The sequence below is a fragment of the Lissotriton helveticus genome, chromosome 3_1, assembly GCF_964261635.1.
Source record: "Lissotriton helveticus chromosome 3_1, aLisHel1.1, whole genome shotgun sequence".
Taxonomy (NCBI): Eukaryota; Metazoa; Chordata; class Amphibia; order Caudata; family Salamandridae; genus Lissotriton; species Lissotriton helveticus.
In genome coordinates, this window is record NC_136061.1 from 1,019,656,617 (window position 1) to 1,019,677,519 (window position 20,903).

At 43.5% G+C, this 20,903-nt stretch overlaps 1 protein-coding gene across 1 annotated transcript in view; it reads left to right on the forward strand.

The window, feature by feature from the left end:
* CHN1 (chimerin 1) overlaps positions 1-20,903 on the forward strand; it is a 407,318-nt gene that overhangs the window by 148,833 nt on the left and 237,582 nt on the right. The window contains exons 2-3 of the mRNA XM_078681533.1: positions 6,323-6,361; positions 14,410-14,465. Coding sequence (XP_078537659.1) covers positions 6,323-6,361; positions 14,410-14,465 — 95 coding nt within the window. The remainder of the gene's footprint in view (positions 1-6,322; positions 6,362-14,409; positions 14,466-20,903) is intronic.

Below are 20,903 nucleotides of genomic sequence, written 5' to 3' on the forward strand. Positions count from 1 at the left end.
CGGACTCGGAGGACAGTACCATACACTCAGATTTGGAAAATAGCATAACTCTTTTCCCATCGGTGATGCCCCAAACAGGAGATGGCCTGTTGGATAACTGAAAGAAGGTCCTGAACTTTTCCTATGTCACGCTTACACGTGGAAGACTACCGGGACTCGGGCATGTTCTCACCCGTTTAACCATATCCTTTTTTGATTGAACTTCTGGAACTGTGCGTTTAACAGTGTATGAGATGCCTGTTTTGTAAAATGTGCTGATATGCTTGTTTATTACATACACCCTGGTCGGTGGTCCTGACTTGCAGGATCCCACGAGTTAGCGCTTGACCCCAGATGCTAATGGGCAGCATAAGCTGGTGGAACTCTTGTTCCAAAACACACATTCTGGTACTATACAACGCACTGACAGGTATAATTTGAGAGGTACACACCCCCCCGGGGCCCAGTTGAGCCACCGGAGTCATACGCCCATACCGACAGCAGTATGGTGGGCTGCGCATACCCCACCAGAAAGCACATGCTCTGTTCTGTGTTTTCCATACGTTGTCTGATTTAGTTTGGTTCAGCACAGTTTATCGGCTGTGCCGTTACTTGTTAGTTTACAGGGGTTGGGGACTTCCTGGTCTGCCAATATTCATGGGCTCCGCACTGCGTGGCGAATAGCACAAGTGGAACAGCTATGGCTCATAAATGTAATGACTTAGGCTCATATAACCTATTGACCTGGAATGTACGGGGGTTGGGGGCTGTGAGCAAATGACACAGGGTACACGCTTACCTCCTTAGGAGGAGGGCGCAGATTGTATTCCTGCAGGAGTCCCATCTGATGGAGGCGGTGAAGACCCGGAAAAAAAGGGGGGGCCGACTATACACCACTAATTATTCAGCCTTTGGGAGAGGGGCGACCATTTGGATACGAGATGGGGTCCTGTTTGTGGAAGTGGATCACCGAGCAGATGACCAGGGGCATTATATACTGTTGCAGGGCACGTTAGATGGATTACCTGTAAGTCTGGGATGTATATACGCTCCAAATTTCGACCAAGACAGATTCTTCACTGATTTGGGCAGAGCCTTGGTGGGCTGGGCAGCTTTCCCCTGGATCTTAGGGGGAGACTGCAATGCAGTCCTAGAAATTGAGTTGGACAGATCCCATCCACCGCTACACGGTGCAAGTACACACAAATTGGCTGAATTCCTGAACACTTGGCTGCAAGGCTGTGCTCTCGTGGGCGCATGGCGCACACTTCACCCTACACACAGGGAATATTCATTTCACTCCCCAGTCCACCAACTTGATACTAGGCTCGACAGATTTCTTTGCTCCCACTCTATAGCTACACAAATACACAACTCAACGTACCTGGCCAAGACATTTTCGGACCACAATCCCTTAGAAGTTATGTTAACATGGGGAAGGGTTCAGACCCCTGTACAGACCTGGACACTATGGCCCCAACTCCTGGTGGATGTCCCCTGTCGGGCCACACAGTCGGATGTCATTAGCAATTATTTCACAGAAAACTGGGATACGGACTCCTCTAACCGTGTGGACTGGGACGCGTTCAAGGTGGTGGTTTGAGGATCGACAATTAGTGCAACTGTAGGGGCGCGTCAGGAAGCACACAAAAGGCTTATAGCTACAGAATCATTGTTGACAGAGATAGAACCAGCCGCAGTGACAGATGCGGATAAAAGGATACCTCTCCAGGAGGCCTGCATTTGACATGCGGAGACCCTGGAAACACTTAGACTCATTGATTACTGAGCATATACACAACTGAAACACACAGATGCCGACAAGTCAGGCACATTATTAGCACGGTTAATAAAGGATAAATGGGAGACACCCTTAATTACTTGTATTAGTACACCACAGAGGGGCCTGCTTCATACTCAAGCGGAGATCAATGAAGCCTTTTGTAATCACCTCAGTACTTTATATGCGTAACCAACGCATATCGACGGTGCTCTAATAGATGCCTTCCTCGATGACTTACAGTTTCCCACGATCACGGAAACCATGCAGAAGGGCCTTTTGGGTCCCCTCACTCAACATGAAATAAAAATAGCTATTACTGGCCTTAACTGCAATAAGCCCCGGGAATCGACGGCTTACCCGTCGAATTTTATGCAACATATTCGGAGATTTTAACGCAGAAACTGGAGGAACTCTATAAGACGGCTTAGGAGACCGGTAGACTACCACGATCCACGATGCAAGCTATGGTGTTGTCCCTCCTCAAGCCCAGCAGAGATAGTATGGACATGTCCAGCTATAGACCACTATCGATGCTGGCTACCGAATATTAAATCGTTAGTAAGGCCTTAGCCAACCGTCTGATCCCCGCTTTCCCCACTCTTGTACACCGTGACCAGTGTGGGTTTCTCCCTGCACGCAACACTTCACTCAATACTAGAAGACTCCACCACATAATGAGGGCTGTACCCAGGGACTATGACAAGGACGGGTGTCTGGCGTTCGATCTACGTCAGGCGTTCGACTCCATTACGTGCGAGTATATGTTCGCAGCTCTGCTGCGTTTTGGTCTTCCCCACGATTTCCTGAGGTGGATACGCCTACTCTATGTTGAGGCTACTGCAAGGGCACGTAAGGGGCGATACGTATCCCCGCAATACGCGGTACACAGAGGCACTAGGCAGGGGTGCCCCCTCTCCCCTCTTCTTCTGTTTGTGCTCGTGTTAGAACCACTAGCCATAGCTTTGAGACGGTCATCAGGGGATTTGGGAGTTCTCATACAAGATCATGCGCACCTTGTCTCAATATATGCGGGCAATATTCTTATCTATTTGCGCGAACTGGAGAATGGGGCAGATCCGCTCCCTGCCGTCTTCTCTGCCTTCTAGACTATATCGGGCTGGCGATTAATGCAGGAAAGTCCCTTGCCTTTTATTTCCAAGAGGGTCCTCGTCTGGACGTACTTCGCTTTGGCACCTACCGGATTCTCGTGGCAGTGACTACATTTAAATACTTAGGCATCAACGTGTACAGGGCTCAATCAAACCAACTAGAAGGCAATTTGATGAAGGTCATCGCCTCACTACGCCCGAGCGTTTCCTTCTGGACCTACCTGCCCGTGTCCGTTATTGGGAGGATAGCCGTCTCCAAGATGGTGATGCTTCCCCGACTATTGTACTTCTTTGTCAATCTGCCCCTGGCCACATTTTGCACTGTAGATACACTCTTGCTGGAACTCATATGGGGCGTAGGCAGGCGCAGAGTAAAAATTGCAGTTGGCTACCAACCGAGGGGGGTTGGGTGTCCCAGATTTCCGGGCATATTATTACGCTGCCCATTTGCAATGGCTGTCATTCTGGACGGCAGGAACCTGCAGGAAATAAACTATACGTTAATGAGCTGACGGGGGTACGCTACATGCTATGCTGCTACCAAGGGCGAAGATACCCTCTAACGGCCCACCGTTGTTGAAGGCGGCTCTGTAATTTTGGAGGAAAGCCCTACAGTACACGTCGACCACACTCCCCTACGCATCCAATGTCCCGCTACTAGGGCTACCAGGGCTGCCGGTTATGGGCAGTAGGATCACAACAGCTAGGATACAGGACTGGATAGATGTAGGGGTGGCAGAGGTGGGTTCATTATTCGGGGACTGTGTGCTACTAGATCATGACACATTTATGAGGACCAATGGGGCCCCGACTGCCTTTATCTGCTACATGCAATGACGGCACATTACATCAAGATGACATGGGCGCCCCAGCGTAGGGAGCCTCCACAACATGACCTGGTCCATTTACTTTATTATATGGGGAGGGGTGGACACCTAGTGAAGACGTTGTATACCGGCATCCGAACACAGGCTTCCATAGGGCTTGCGGATCTCCGCCAGAAATGGGCAGACACTACAGATATGGTAATCTCAGACAAGGCATGGGAAAGTATTTTAGAACACCCTAAACGGGTCTCTCGAAAATGCCAAGCTCAAGTTTATACAGTATATGGTTCTCCATAGGGCGTATTTGACCCGAGACGTATACATCGTATGTTCCCGGAGGCCCAGAGCTACTGCCCGAGGTGCAGGGAAGAAGAAGCTGGCCTTGCTCACATGTTGTGGACCTGCACTCACCTAAGGGAATATTGGGGAGGTATTCGTACCGTCCTGGGAGAGATCACACACCTAACAATGACTGCTAACATACTGGAGGGTCTCTTGGGTCTCCGAAAGCGCACCAAGGCTCAGAAGGTTCACTTACGGTTTCTGGACTTGCTATTATATTGGCGATCAAAGCGATTACAATGAGGTGAAAGTCGCCTAGGTGCCCCCCGTTGCATGTATGGAAGGAGGAGGTAATAAGGTGGGGTAGCGCGGAAAGCGTGGCGCTCGGAGGCGAGGGGGTTGAAGAAATGTCCCATCTCCATGGTTTGGGACATTATGTTAGAAGACCTTTCACAGTTGGATATCCCACTTCCCTGATTCTAGTAGACATTTCCTCCTAAGGCAGCGATAATTGGAGAGGAAAAGAAGGAAGACCCATGGGGTACAGGAAAAATAGGCTGGAACCCATGACTCCAAAGGTAATGGTACGGAATAGATGGAGGCACACAGACAGATCAGGAAGGGGGGAGGGGGGTAGTTTTTAACTTAGTTTGGGAAATAAAGACATAAATACCAGGCAAGATAACTTAGAGACGTTCGTAATGTATGCATATGGTTCCGCATGTTACATCCATAGCATTATTATTTCCGTACTGTGAAACTAAGGGACATTAAGGTAACGATATGAGTATACCATATGGAAACAGACGTGTCAACATCCTAACTAAAATGAAAAATGCCATGAACAATTGTTATACTGTAATGTGCTCTGAACAATGGCTCAATAAAGTTTGTTTAAAAAAAACCATATAGGAGCAATGTTTTGAATAGTGTACCATAAGAGTACACTATTCATAGAGGAGAAAAAATAAATCAAATGACAATTGTGTAAGGCCGCAGTGATAAAATAATCATTAGAGGGTGGGTAGAAGGACACCCTGAGGTCCAAGAGGTTATGCATGTTGTGTAAGCACCAAGTTTGGTTAGACGCAAGTCATTTCAGCAGGCAGATCTGGCACCTATGCTTCCCCATATAGAGGAAGACCGATTATAACCCTACCATTCAATACAAACCGCCTGCAAATATTGTTGTAGCAGAGATAATTGATGCAAGTGGTGTGAAATTGTTGGCACTTTGATTACCAGTTAAGGTGTAGATCTGTCCCAGAAGATAGATCTGTTAGAAGAAGCTGAAAGCAGAGGTGACCTCTGCTGCTAGAGCTAGTTTGTCCCAGATTTCATGCCTCATCGGTGATATAACCATCCTATTAAAACCATCTTTGAGTGAGCAGCAAGTAGTGCGTTTTTTCTGATTTATTAGTGACTTTTAGAGTATAAATATGACATGATTTGGGAGCTTTGGAGATGACCGAATATGGATTCTATAAAGAATGAAAGCGAGTAAAGTTTGATACGACTTCAAAATGGAAATGCATATCGGGATTTCTGGCGGTTGCTATACGTGTGTGTGTGTGTGTGTGTGTGTGTGTGTGTGTGTGTGTGTGTGTGTGTGTGTGTGTGTGTGTGTGTGTGTGTGTGTGTGTGTGTGTGTGTGTGTGTGTGTGTGTGTGTGTGTGTGTGTGTGTGTGTGTGTGTGTGTGTGTGTGTGTGTGTGTGTGTGTGTGTGTGTGTGTGTGTGTGTGTGTGTGTGTGTGTGTGTGTGTGTGTGTAAGTGTGTGTGTGTGTGTGTGTAAGTGTGTGTGTGTGTGTGTGTAAGTGTGTGTGTGTGTGTAAGTGTGTGTGTGTGTGTGTGTGTGTGTAAGTGTGTGTGTGTGTAAGTGTGTGTGTGTGTAAGTGTGTGTGTGTGTAAGTGTGTGTGTGTGTAAGTGTGTGTGTGTAAGTGTGTGTGTGTGTGTGTAAGTGTAAGTAAAAAAAAATATATATATATATATTCAAGTGAGCAAGGACACAGCCTCGTGTCCGAAACGCGTCTTGAGGCATGCACCGCTCCTTTGATTGGAAGCTATCAATAAATGAAATCTGATTATGGCTTATTACTGAGTCCGTGTTCCTGTTTGAAGTGCGTCCAGGCACTGGGAAGCTTTGGAGTGGATATATAACTTATTGCAATCTGATCAAAATTGTTGTCTGCCTTCACAAAGGAGATGTAGAACACTAAAATTATTGATTGTATTTTTTGAGTTAATTAAATGTGTTTAAGGCTGAATGACTACCGCAAGACACAGTATTAGTTATTTGCAGTCAAATCTAAGTATACCTTAATATTTGGTATTATCTTTCAGATAATGATGAATACAGACCGCCGGTATGGAAATCGTACTGTAAGTAGATAATTTTCTTTTTTTTTAGAAATTATAAATTGTATGAGGCTTCTACTTTAGTCAAAATGATCAGTGGTTTGAAATATTTTAGATGAACTACATTTAAATATCTGAGTAATAAATTACTAGTAACCGTTCTTTCAGTATTTTCAATATTTTTTATGAAAAAAAAGTTTCTGTATTTATACAAAAACACAAACCATTAACATTCGTTAAACTAAACCTTTTGTTGACAGAATATTGTTGCATATTCTGCTGCATAATAACTTGTTGGATTGCAATTCTTTCCTTTCAAATAAGTGTTGTAGTTTATAACCTTCAAATTATAATGCATACTGCATGTAATGTCCAAACACATGTGAAATATGTGAGGTACAAATGTTCAGCACAGTTTACCTACCACTGCATTCCATGTGGAGTCAAAGGTCATCATAGTGATCACACTTTTTAGGTGTCTTACATAGGCAGCGCATGCGCTGTCTCTCTCGAGACATGTGGCATCTACTGTATGGGCTTTCATCACTCCCTTCCGTTTTTATTCCTTCATTCATGAATCTTCAAAATTCCTTTGTTTTTATTATTGAATAGTTTACATTTGTCCCTCCTTTTGCTGTTTTGGTCACACTCTGGAGACTCGCCCTGTTACATGGATAATTTCACTATCGCACATTTATGTTAGTTTCAGCACACTACTTTTTCTTTTGACTTGACTTTTGGCTTTCTGAACTTGGTCAGCCAAGTGCTGCAAATCAATACCTTATCTTGTTTTCCTTTCAACTGTCTTTGGTTTCACTAACGCTTTTTCAGCCAGAGTCTGTTGTTTTTCATCCTAGAACATTTTTGGTTTCATTAGCTCAGATATTTAAATTTTACATAATACACATACCTAATGGAAGTGTAGTTTAAGAAGACGGCCAACAGTAGGATCAACCTATTTATATTCTGCTTTTGACAGCCTGATTATTTGGAAACGATTAAAGAGGTAAACATGCTGTTATTGTTCCGTTTTATGAAAATGGGAGCAGCTTTAATTTGCTCTATTTCAACGTTTTGATGCTTTCTTTTAGGAAATAAAACCAATATCAAGGGATGCCTCCACATGCTTTCCAACCGTGGCATGTCATGTGAGGTTACTTAACAATATATCCTGCAAGTAGACAGTGCAACACCACCACATCATCCGTGCAGCACTAGTTCAGCTTCAGTCAGTGTCACTCCGCACCACCAAGTGAGCATCACTCAGCAGCACCAGCACTGCACCACCTCTGCATCACTCAGCCCCAGCGCAACACCACTTCAGCATCAGCGCACCACCTCAGCACAAGCACAGCATCACCTCACTACCAGTGCAGTACTACCTCAACATCAGTGCAGCACCACCTCCGCAGCACCAGCACAGCATCTCCTCAGCATCACTCAAAACCATCTCAGCATCACTCAACACCATCTCAGCATCAGCCACAGCACCACCTGTGCATCATTGCAGCACCACCAGTTAAGCACCACCAGTGCAGCACCACTTGAGTCGATAGAATATGGGAGAAACGTTCAGGTCACCTAGCTATGGAAATACTTATAAAAAGCTTCACTAAAATGAACTTGCCCTCGATCTCAAGCCTTAGCAAATTAATACTATAATTAAGTACCTTTCAGGAAAGAAATATCTCCACAAAAGGCAAAGGGCTAACCATGCATTAATAATAATTCTACAGAGTACACGTTTGAATCCACACCGTCCTCGCTGTCTTCATTCAAACTCCCCTCTAGTTTCCTCATCACACACTCAATCATCACGCCAACCTAATAGACATTAAGGTGGCTTTACTCAATACCTTGGCAGTTTTTGTGTCAGGCATTGATGACCAGCTTGAAAAACTAAACGCCCTAATCACGCGGGTGCCAGCGAATAAAGACAACGACTTTATTGCTTGTTCTTGCAAGGAGGTGATTGACAAGTTGATGCACCTTCATGGTATCTTCAAGGAGCAATTGGAAGAAGTTAAAGCTAACCTTGCACTAAAGGGCGCACGACTGAGCCCTACCACATGCATTACATCAGATGAATGCACATTCACCAGGACTGTGGCACATCCGGATACTCCAGACAGAGGGAAATGAAATGGGAACCCACCAATTAGAGTCGATGGGCATAGGGGGTGGGTCGGCTACATGCCCCTAGCCCACAACAGGATGTAGTTAGGTCATCTAGCCAGTGGCGAGAGATAACTCTTGCACCTAAACAACTAACGAAGAGTGAACAAAGTGAGCAAGGAAGGGAAGCAACAAAGCCTGTCCTGGGTCTTCTGATAATGTAATCCCAATTTCAATCTGGCCCACTACGGAGGAAGAGGCCAATGTAGAAAGCCCCAGTCACTGGCATACGATCAAAACTGAAATGGGCATTAGTAGGCCTGAATCATGTAGAGTCAGTCAACGTTCTTTCATTTAAGTTTGTGCCAATCAGAGATGCAGATTTCAGAACCCATGCTCATGAGGTTACCACACCGGACCTCTTAGTACAGGTTCTAGAGAGTAAGAAGTAACTGAAGTCCTGGGGAATAGAAGCAATAGTATTCGAGGAAGACCAGTATCTCTCCCTCCCCCCCCTCCCACCATTGATAGAGCTGCAGTACCCCGTCTCGTCTAGGAGGCAGACTCCTTACCATACGTTTTGAGAGGTGCAATGTGGGGCGTTTCCTCCCGTGGTTCAAACTTCGAGCCTCGCAAACCTCCCTTCACTTACAGTTCAAATAAAAATAGAGGGGTATTCGTGAAACAACAAAGTATCACAAGGAAGCAAGGAGCCCAGGACGGCTGGAGCTGGCTGCTATTGGTCTTGTCCAAGACAACTACTAAAGATTGAGTAGCGGCCCACCCCAGTACAAAGAAATGGGGCGGCCTAACCATCTGCTCATGGAACATGAGATGCCTGCAGTCAAAAATTGAAGATGCCTCTGTAGTGGAAATTTTGAGCACATGTGATATAATAATGATACTGGAATCATGGGCCCAATAGTATTCCTCTCTGTGTTTATAGAGCACAGCAAACTGACACAGAAAAGTAGCTCTTTTGCAAGGGCAAAGGGCGTCCTGTCAGCTTACGTCAATTCTAGCTTGCATGCAAAAATTGTTGAGCTAACCACGGAGGAACCTTGGATTTTGGCCTTACTCCTGGATTGCTCCGCTCAGCAGCCGGCAAGCCGTTGGTGCTTGTAAATGTTTATATCAATCCAAAAAGTAAAGCTTGCAGCGGTGGATACGTTTGTTGCAAGCATGCTCCTGCTAAAACAATACATGTCAACCATCGTATCTGCTAGTCACTGGAAACTTTAACCTATATTGAGGCAATAGGGTCACTCCCAGACCAAAGTTTGCCACCTTATATATGACGAGACAAGATCGGGGGAAAAACTAGTAAGAGCGTGTGACCTGGGGATACGCTGCCAATCATAGACCAGGTTATGTGACAAATCTGTCTCTTATTTAGATTACAAAATGGTAAACTAACCACTATAAAATCTTATGGTGGATTTCAAAATCACCCACCAGCAGGAGAGTGATCCCCCCCCCATCCACAAAAATTATCCATCAGGATTAACAGGGGCAAACACGAGCCAGCAAGGGCCTTGTTGCAAGATGTCAGGTCTGAAAATCTAAAGTGTTTGAAGTGGAGTGCAAACTTTGTGAAAGACTTGGCGGAAGACGCTGTGGAAACCTTCAGGGTGAATCTAATCCAATAACTGTCTGCGAAACCCTTACAGCCTATCTAACCTCTAAATACCCAGCCAAAGGTATGAATAAGGGAGTGTACATAGGGCCCTGAAAAAGCCCAGTAATGCCAAGATGAAAGCCATAATCAACAGAACGCTTAGGCAATTACGGCACTCCCCAGAGGATTTAGAGTTGCCACAATCCCTACAAAATGAGAGAGCCACGATGAAAAGAGCAGTACGGACCTTTAAAAGGAACAAACAAGAAACTTTATGGGCTAAATAAACTCTTATTTTCTGCCAAACCAAAAAATATTTGGAAGCTGATTAATGACATTGATAAAGGCCCAAGGGCCCAAGTGCAAATGTAAGCGAGGACTGATGGCTAAAGCACTTAAAGTCACATTTCTGAGGAAATATGCACAATGTATCTGGCTCAGTACATCCTCAGGAGACTTCTAGGGTAAATGTTCCCACGGAGCCCCTGGAGTATACTGCTTCTGCAATAAATACAATTTTAAAGAAATCTTATTCTGACTGTGCCCTGACCCAAACTTAATCCCTCAATCCGACTTCAAAGAGTATACCTTGCGATGTTCCAACTTTTTGGTTAGCATGTTTAACACCATCTTGATAGATGGTACTATCCCAGGAAGTTTGAAAGGTTCAATCATACACCCAATTTTTAAGGAGGAGCCGCCTCATCCCTAGGCAATTACCACTTAATAGCATTACTGGATGAAGACCTCAAGTATTTCCCAACACTATTGCTTGAGGATCTAGTGGCATGGACGTCAAATACAGGTAGGCTGTCGCTGAACCAGACTGGGTTCACGAGGGAGAAAGGTACGCTAGCTAACCTTATGGCTATATTACTAATCCTAAGTAGAGCAGAGCCCAGTAGCAGTTTGTATATGTGTTTCGTGGATTGTAAGGTAGTGTTCAACAGTGTCCCTCGTGAAAAGCAATGGGCAAAGGTCCAGCAGTGGGGAATCCCACATAACCTCTTAAACTCAATAAGATTGTGTTATACGGATACCTGGGTCAAGATCAAGGTCGGCGATGGCACCCACTTGTCAATTAAAGTGAGGACATCAATTGATCTAAAGCAGGGATGCGTCCTTGCGCCAACCCCATTTAATGTATTCATTTTGTACCTTCGCCCGGTGTTAGATGAGTTAGTATCATGTGCCTTGAGTCTTGGTAGCATACCGCTGTTGAACATCTTGTATGCATATGACCTGCTTCTGCTTAGTAACACCAGGGTAGGTCTGCAGAGATCAATCAATCGCTTGCCAACATATGCAGCAAACAATGAGTTGGAGAGTAACCTTAAGAAAATGAAAGTCCTCTTGCATCCTAAATCAACGCAAACCGTATTTTAATGGAGCTACGATAGATTGAGACATCGGCATTAGCCTATCTAGGTGTTAAGATAGACTCCAGGGCCTTGTGTGCTCCACAGAGGTAAGCGATTAGAATAAAAGCTTTTGCAATAAACTTTGCAGTCCTAACCTTGGCTAAAACTCTTTGGGGTTACAACCTCCAAACACTGGTTGCAGTAGTGAAAGCAAGACTGATACCCTCCTTCTCATATGGAAGCAAAATGATGGTGGGAGCGGAGGCCAGTCTACTGGACAAAATCCTTACAAAAAGTTTTCCATCTGCTGAGATCAGCATCGCCTGCACTAGTCAGACTGGAGTTCTCGCTGACAAGGCAGACTCTGGCCAGACCTGAAACATTTGTTTAATGCTGCCACAAGCTGAGAGCTCCCATTGAGGGTTCTCTAGCCAGTCTGCTCTGTCTGAAATCAATCTCCAAAGAGGAACAGGTGTGTATAAAAAGTACTATGAGGATAGTATAGAAAATCTCAGGAATGGGTGAACTTTGGATACATCCACTCAAGTATTTAGAAGGATGTTAAATAAAAGTATTCATTTGAAAAGCTTAATAGAGTACAAAGGACCAGTAGCCAAACGTTCACATGTGTGGCTGGTACTGAACTCCTACAACAACCAAAAGGAACTCTGTCTTTTAGAAGCTGCCTGCTCCCTGAAGATCAAACGGAAATGTATGTCTTTGAGGTTGGGAGTGATTCCTACCTTGGACTTTATACCAAGATGGCAGGAAAAAGATCAATGGGGCGATGATATGGAATGTCATTTGTGACATCAGTCAAATGAGTCGCTGCTACGCATCCTATATATTTGCCCTTTGCCGAGACCAACCGTGGAGGACCCTGCTAAAGAAGAAGTTTAAGGAGAATTTTAATGACCCCCCCCCCCTCTCAGCGCCTTGAGACCCTCACGGGTGAGTAGCTTGCTTACAATTACCTGATTGATTGATTTATGGAGGTATTGGGGACTAGACCACGCAGATCTGCAGCAATAGCATCACTGGTTCCACAGGATACAATGCATAACATCCGACTGGTGCAAATTTTCGATATTTTTAAGGACCTGGTCAAAGAGAATGTTTGTGCTTATCCTGGGGATATGGTGGTCATTTAACCCCTCCCCTGCTGATGACAGAACCGCTCCGTCATCAGCTGCGGTGGCGCTGTGCTGATGACGGAGCGGTTCCGTCATGGCCCACTCAGAGCGCCTTCGCGGATTCCGTGCCTGCTCTGAGCGTTCCATTGAGCGGGCGGGGCCATGACGGAACCGCTCCGTCATGAGCACAGCTGGTGACGGAGCGGTTCCATCGCCAGCATGCGGCCGCCGCGCGGCCGACCCGCCCCCTTAGCACTGCGGCGGAATAGCCGCTGCAGTGAAGGGGTTAAAATAGGTTCCCCAAAGGGCTTACATAAAGGGCAGGCTGCCAAAGAGACAGGCGTCCTCTAGTTCCATTCCCGCCTTTCTGCTTCAAGGGCATGTGTCAAAGCTCAAGTTTTATAGCCATTTGGCCTCCAGTGGTTTTAGGGACACCTGCACCAATCAACAGGCATCAGTGGGAGGCACATTATGTGAGCACAAATTACATCTTAGACGCCATATAAGCATGTTGGAACTTTACACGTTTACTTGATCAGTTAGCCTACTCAATAGAAAGTTTACAGTTTGCACCAAGCACTTTGTGATCCAAGGATGCCATGAACCCCACTGCTTTGTGTTGGTTTCAGTTATATTAAAAGATCTGATCTGTCACTCCTCTCAGCATTTTTATGAGTTTACTTCTTTGGTTAATCCAGTCAAGATACTACATGCGTTTAAGCATTTGGCACTTCATGCGCCTTTTGGTACATTGGGGTAACTATCAGGAATCCCTGCGAAGGGAAGCAGCTTAGCACTTTATGCACAGTAGGCACTTTGGGCTCACAACAGCGGAGGCACTCTGGGCAAGCGGAGTTGGCCATGAATTTTACGTTGTTATTATTGAGTGTCTGTAAATTGTTTTTTATTGGTATAATGCTCTGCACATATTTTAATATAATGTTTATGGTTTTATTTAATTAATAAACTAACATTTGACTGACTCAGTACAAGACTGTCTTCCTAGAACTCTGTTATTTCAATAAATAGCCACATTGATACAGTTCCACAATGAACTTTGACCCTTAACAGGACATTAGTTTTCTATTCTAATATTAATGTTCCTCTGAATGTGATATCGAAGTTGTTTTGGAAAAGTGGAACAAGATGAATTTAGCACACTTGTACAGTGAATGTTATACTTTGAGTAACTTAGTATATTATCCCTATCTTAACAGCTTTTTAATGAAAACAATGAGAAAGCAGTATGTAAATGAACAGACTGTTTGGAAAATGTTGCATTTTATTGTTAATTAATTTTTGTGATTTTATTATTAGTGCAATGGTTTTAATTAACTATGCAATCACAAATAAACTTGAAACGTTGGAGTCCTCACTTCCAAGATAAGAGGATCAGTTAAGTTCTTTGAATTCGTCTTTATCAAACGTACAATAATGGTCCATTGTTTTATATTTTTATAATAGGTTTATTAATTAATTTGACTATGACATTTTAGGTATGTAAGTATTTTGTCTTGGTGTAATGGTTTTAAAAGAATGAACACTTGAATAAACTAAACTAAACAGTTAAGATCTTTATGTGAAGTGCAGTAGCGAGAAGTTACATTGAAAAGTAAGAGCAATGTTTGAATGTCATTTAATGATGATCTTATGTCTATAAATTGAGTATAAATAATGCTAAGACATTAGCATGGATCTATTGTTAGAACCACACTTTGTTTTATTCAAATTTAAAACCTAATGTTGAATTCACTTTTAAAAGGTCTTTAAATGTGCAGAATTGTACCAAGGTGCTGTTACAGCTTCTCTTTAAATTCAGTTGATATTTTTTCTATTTGTTATCAGTATATCAGTTGCAACAGGAAGCACCTCATCCTCGACGAATCACCTGCACTTGTGAGGTCGGTATCTGCAAGATTGAAGATTTTCTGGTAGTGAAACCTGTGCCAATAAAATACAGTTTAATTTTACCTGATACCTATAATATTTTTTTGACATTTCTTCTTTCTACCGCTCGTCAACTTCAGTACGCTCCTAACCGGATCAGCCACCACATTACATCTTTCACACTTGCTTTCATCTTCCATTTTCTTCATTGGCCAGTCTCCTAGTGTCTGTGCATATGATCCCCAATGTGTCACTACTCTCATGCATTCATCACCTTCAAGTCTTTAAGTTCTCACATGTTTCACTACTTTCAAACCCACTCTTGCCCTCTACATTTCATGAAACTTCAGATGTGACCTGCCATTTGAACTGAAGGCAAAGCACTTGCTTACATCCTGAATTCATTTATACTCACTAATGCAGAGACACCTGATGTGTAATGTAAGGTATTAAAGAGAGAGGAGTAGTAACAACGCTGGTAGAGTACCCAAATACCTTGTCCAGTATTTACAAGCAGAATAGACTATTTGGCTTGCTGAAAAATCTGGGTCTTGTGTTCATGGGATAGACTGATCCTTTATACATAAACTCCATTTCACACTCCATTCTTGAGTTCGTGGGTGGGTGAGGAAGAGAGCCGGTTTGTGATTGTGAGACTTGATTGGATCAGTGAGTGATCCTGCTTCCAAGTAGTATGTATATATATTCACTGAGAAAACCAAAGGTTGCAGGGACGTATTACAACAAGATCAAAGAGCAGCGAGTCCTAATGAACCGCACTTCCCTCTTGTCCCAGAATAAGTAATTCTCAAAACAGTCTTTTAGGTGTGCACACCGTGTAAGCACCCGCTGCTCAAGGGTGAGACCATATGACCACAATGTAATTAAAAACACAAATAGTATTGCACCAACAGCAAATATTCATGCAAAATAGTCCCAACCAGAGTATAACGTATTACATATTTCCTTATTTTGCTTGTATAAAAGGACTCCCAATGTTACAGAAAACAACACAGCCAACACGTTTCGTTCACAGATGTAAATGTCTTCATAGCTGTAACATAATAAGTACAAGCATATGTATACTTAAATATGAATTAACATATGAGATATGACATATAGAGTGCAGAAAAATATCAAAAAATAATAAACTAAACATAACATAACCCTCAAGGAAATAAAAATCCAACATGCATTAACTTTTAACATTTAATTTAAGATTACATTAAAAACATTATGCAAACTGCACTGGGGGTAGCAAACAGAAGGGTTACCCATATGGCATCACGTACGGTATGGGTTACAAACATATACATGTATCTTAGAATATTCATCATTAGATTGGATTACGACTTCAACATATATGTATGATACAATCAACAAAACTACAAAGTCACAAGTGAAGGCAATTAAAATGGTTACCAATAATAGAAAAATTTACAGCATGCTTCAGTTGTCTTCATAATTCAGATCATATTATGATACACAGAATTGAAAAGAAGAGAGAAAGAGAGGAGAAAAGGATGGTAACATTACTCCAACAGTCCAAAGTTCCATCTCATTATGGAATACATTTATTGTAATAATGATTGAAATTACATCCCATTTACATTATATATCATTTAATCACTTTTCCTAGATTCCACGTTCCGCCATTACAATATATAATTCAAATGTGGACGGGATCACTGTTCTGTTTCGAACCGAAGGTCCTTCATTGTTCAGGCTAATCCCCCGACATAATTGACACCTGATAACATAATATGTGGGCAGTGCGAATTACCTTGTAGAAAGGCGTGTCGTGATAACACACAAAACCAAAAGGAGACATCAAATGTATGTATGAAGAGCCTAAGGTAAAACGAAGAAAGGAAAAAGTATCAAACATGGTATCCACCAGATAATGCTACAATGCTCAGACCGTACTTCTGATGGCTACACTCATAACATGAAAAAGGTATCCATTGCAATCTGAGTGAATATTGAATACCCAAAACCAATTGACAACAAAAGACACATGACATATCACGCACCCACATATCCTAACGAGATCTAGCACATCACCATTTATTAGCATCGCTACTTAAAAAGCTATTGCAATGTATCCAGTGTATGAATGCCACAAACATTGACAACAAATATTAAACGCCCGCCTCGTAACATAGGGCAGTGTGCAGCTATCTTATGTCAGTGCGACATAGTATTATTGCGTATTCAACCGGCACAAATGGCATGTCTCAGCCATTTGTATCGCTACAAACACACCCCAAAGTAAATAGTGTATCCTAAGTCACTACAAGCTAAACACATATTAACGCAATGCAGCATATCGCCATTTGCTAACATTCTAATAACCTATCAACAGAAATAAACCTGCATGAGCGTCGCATGTTATTTTCATGCATAATGCATAGCCTTCTGTAATTGGGCCCCAAAAAATAAAACAATGACTGTTTTAAAAAAAAAAAAAAAAAAATTCAGCACAAATGGACACCCACACCACCCGACAAGGCCGGTTATGTTTGATAGAGTATATCATACCGCCAGCGACTTCTGTTCTGTTACACACAACTATTAAGTGTTGAGCAGTTGTTTTGCTTAACATTTCACACATCTTATAAGCTGCAGTTTAACACTTAAAACAGCCACGGTGTTGGTAAGCAACTTAAATGTCAATACGATCTTACCTTGGTCCGATACCGCACACCGGCCGTAAGCTGCTTCACGCAAGTCTGGCCGTAAAAGAGACCAGCCTGCCGGACTGGCCCTTTTTAAGTAGACAATCTTTAATCAAACTCTTTGCACCTGAAAGTACCCACCCTGGGTTTTGCGAACGGACCAGCCATTGTTAAAAAGATGTATCATATCCCATCGTAGCCTGTTGTTACCAATTCTTCAAAGATGAAGTGAAGTGGCGAAACCACTGCGGCGAATGTTGTTCACGTCGCATAACCTTTTTTGTAAACAAAATTAAATCAGAAAAGTGGATGGACCATATCCCAAAAATATTACTGATCCTGCACCGCCATAACATTCCGTATCATATACGTACCCTAACGTAACTATAACTTCTGCCCATGCAATGCACATTTTTCTAATGTTGCACTGATATTATCAATGATGTCAATGATGTCATAGATGATGTCATGACTGATGTAATATGTGGGTAATTGGCCGTGCATGGCGAGGGCACGAGCTATAGTTACCTTAGGGCACAAGTTTCATCGGATAACTATTTCTGCTAAATGTCTATGGTTTCATGTGTGTAAAATCTGAACTGAACTATAACGTCCCTGTAACCTTTGGTTTTTTTTCTGTGAATTTCTATGTTTTTTTAAAAATTCTATTTCCTAACAGTAAGGTCTCTTTGTTTTTTTGTAGTGAATTTCTGTTTTTATCATGCTATTTTCTAACTATAATGTCTCTGTATCCTTTTTTTTCAGTGAGTTTCTTGTTTTTTAAACAAAGTAATTTTTAATTACCATACGTTAATCCAACTGCTGCCGTGCATGGCATTCAGCTGTCCGCAGTTGGCACAGCAACCAACCTGTGTATGCAACTAGCCCCATGCTTCGCACTGCATTTGACCCACCCTCCCAGAGAGAGCCAACTTGTGGGCCCCTAGGTGTAAGTTGATGTGTCGGTCTGTGAGTGGGTGTGTCACTAGCTGTAGAAGTGTGTCCGAGTAGGTGTGTGAGTGCCTATGTGGGTCTATGAATGGTTCTCTGGGTGCGTGAGTGGCTGCATGAGTGAAAGAAATGGGTGTCCGAGTGGGTTTCTGGGTGTGTGAGTGGTTGTGTGGTTAGAATGTTGGTGTGTTAGTGGATCTCTTGGTCTCTGAGTGGATGTATCAGTGACTATATGGATGGATGAGTGACTGTATGAGTGAAAAAATGGGGTGCGTGATTGGTTTCTTGGTCTCTGGGTGCGTGAGTGGTTGTGTGGTTGGAATGTTGGCATGTGAGGGCCTGTGTGGGTCTGTGAGTAGGTGTGTAAGAGGTTCTCTGTGTCTCTAAGTGGATGTATCAGTCGCTTATGGGTGTGTGAGCGACTGTATGGGTATGTGTGAGTGGGTGTGTGAATGGTTGTGTGGATGTGTAAGTGGCTGTGTGGTTCGCTGAGTGGTGTGTGATTGGCTGTATGGGTGTGTCAGTAGTTTTGCTGTATGGGAGTGTGAGTGGGTCTGTGAGTGCCTGTGTGGATCTCTGAATGGGTATGCAAGTAGCTGTATGGGTGTGTATGATGCTGTGCAAATGGATGTGTGAGTGCCTGTTTGGGTCTGTGACTGGGTGTGTGAATGGTTCTCCTGGTCCCTGAGTGGATGTATCAATGACTGGATGTGTGTGTGGGTGTATGGATAGATGTGTGAGTGGGTGTGTGAGTAGGTTTGTAAGTGGCTGTATGTGTTTTTTATTGGGATCTGGATCGCCACATCCGCTGTGGATTCACACAGGGGGGGCCATGCTGGCTGTATGGGTGTGTGTGTGGTGAGTGGGTGTATAAGTGGCTGTGTAGGTCTCTTAGTGGTGTGTGAGTGACTGTATGGGTGTGTGAGTGGGTGTGTCAGTGGTTTCGCTGTAAGGGTGTGTCAGTGGCTGTGTGGGTCTGTGAGTGGGAATGGGAGTAGCTGTATGGGTGTATACATGGCTGTGTGAGTGCCTGTGTGGGCTCGGTGGGTAGTTCAATGGATTGTTCAATTGATCTCTGGGTGTATGTGTTGGTTTAATTGGGGTCCAGATCCATGGATCTGCACATATTCACACTGGGGGCAGCGCTGAGCTCCATAGTGGTTAAGCGGATCCTCGCATGCCACACACAAAACATTTTGGGCAATTTCTTGCCCATGAGGGTTCCCTCACAGGCCCCTCCATCAGTCCCATGGGGTCAGGACACCTCTATCTTGACCCCTTATAGCCTCTCCACCCCCACTCCCTAGGAACCATGTCCCGATTCACAAAATGGCAGCCACAACATTTCTCTCCGGTTGCAGCCAGCCAATCACGGGATTGCTGTTGGTGCGTGGATCCATTTCTTAAGATATACATAACTCTTTTTTCTTTACTAACTTTAAAACAGATATACACCAAATTACAAAAAATCACTCTTTTTTTGACAAAGATCTAGCTTTCTGCTAAGTTTGGTGTAATTCCGTCCAGTGGTTCAAGCAGTAGTCTTGTCTAAAATCCCTATGGGAAACTGCACGGGGGAAAATGCTTTTTGGGACCCCCTTTTTCTCTGCCCCCGCTTGACAAATCACCCTGAAACTTTACAGACAGCAGCTGAAGTGAGTGGCAAACTAATTTTGAAAATTTTGTGAATATTCGTCAAACTGCGCCAAAGTCATTTGCAACAAAAAAAAAGAAAATGCTTTTCCTATGGAAACTAGGTCTTATCTAATCTATAACTGCCTACTGGTGTGTGTATGTTTGTTTGTGTGTTTGTTTGTTTTTGCATGTATTATATATAAATACATTCACCCAGCAGCTTACATACCAAAGTCAGGCAGTGGAGAACGATTGTCCCCAGGAGAATGTAGAAATCTTTTGATTCTATCCAACACAAGTGATAAAGAAGTAAAGTGCAACGAAAAACAATGCAGTTACTAAGATGCCAAAAGATTAGGTTCGCAAAAGAGATTCACAGTTTTGGGTATTGTGGGATCATAAATTATTAATAGCAACACGAAAAGATGATGGACAGAATGCTGAACATGGTCAAACATTCACCCCAATTCAAAGCTCTGGGTTAAATCCATTGTTTTTTTTGCTCACCATGCCACCCCAGTTTGGATTCAGCCATATGCATATCAGTCTTGACCCTGCTCCCCATGGGAACAGTCCAGCCCGAACTGCAAGGCCAGGTCCTCCCTGGACCAAAAAGAAGCATCTTGGGGCCGGTTTCAGGGTTCCACCTCTCTTCAGTCACGTTAGCTAGAATCCAGTGGCATAGCCAGCACGGGACACAATTCTAGGACTACCTTTCCTACTTAGGGCGACTGTAGCAGCACTCAAAGATGATGAACAGAATGCTGAACATTGTCAAACATTCGCCCCCAATCACAGATCTGGGTTAAATCCATATTTCTTTTGCTCACTATTTCACCCCAGTTTGGACCTAGCAATATGCAAATTGGTCGCAACCCTGCTCTCCATGGGAACAGTCCAGCCTGAGCTGCAAGTGCAGGTCCTCCCTGGACTGGAAAACAAGCATTTTGGGACGGGCATCAGGGTATCACCCCGATTCAGCTAGAGTAGCTTTAATTCAGTGGCATAGCGAGCATGGGACCCATGTCTGGGCATACCCTTCCCACTTAGGGCGACTTTAGCAACACAAAAAGATGATGGGCAGAATGCTGAACATTGTGAAACATTCACCCCCAGTCACAGCTCTGGGTTAAATACATCGTTTTTTTGTTCACCATACCATCTCAGTTTGGACCCAACCATATGCAA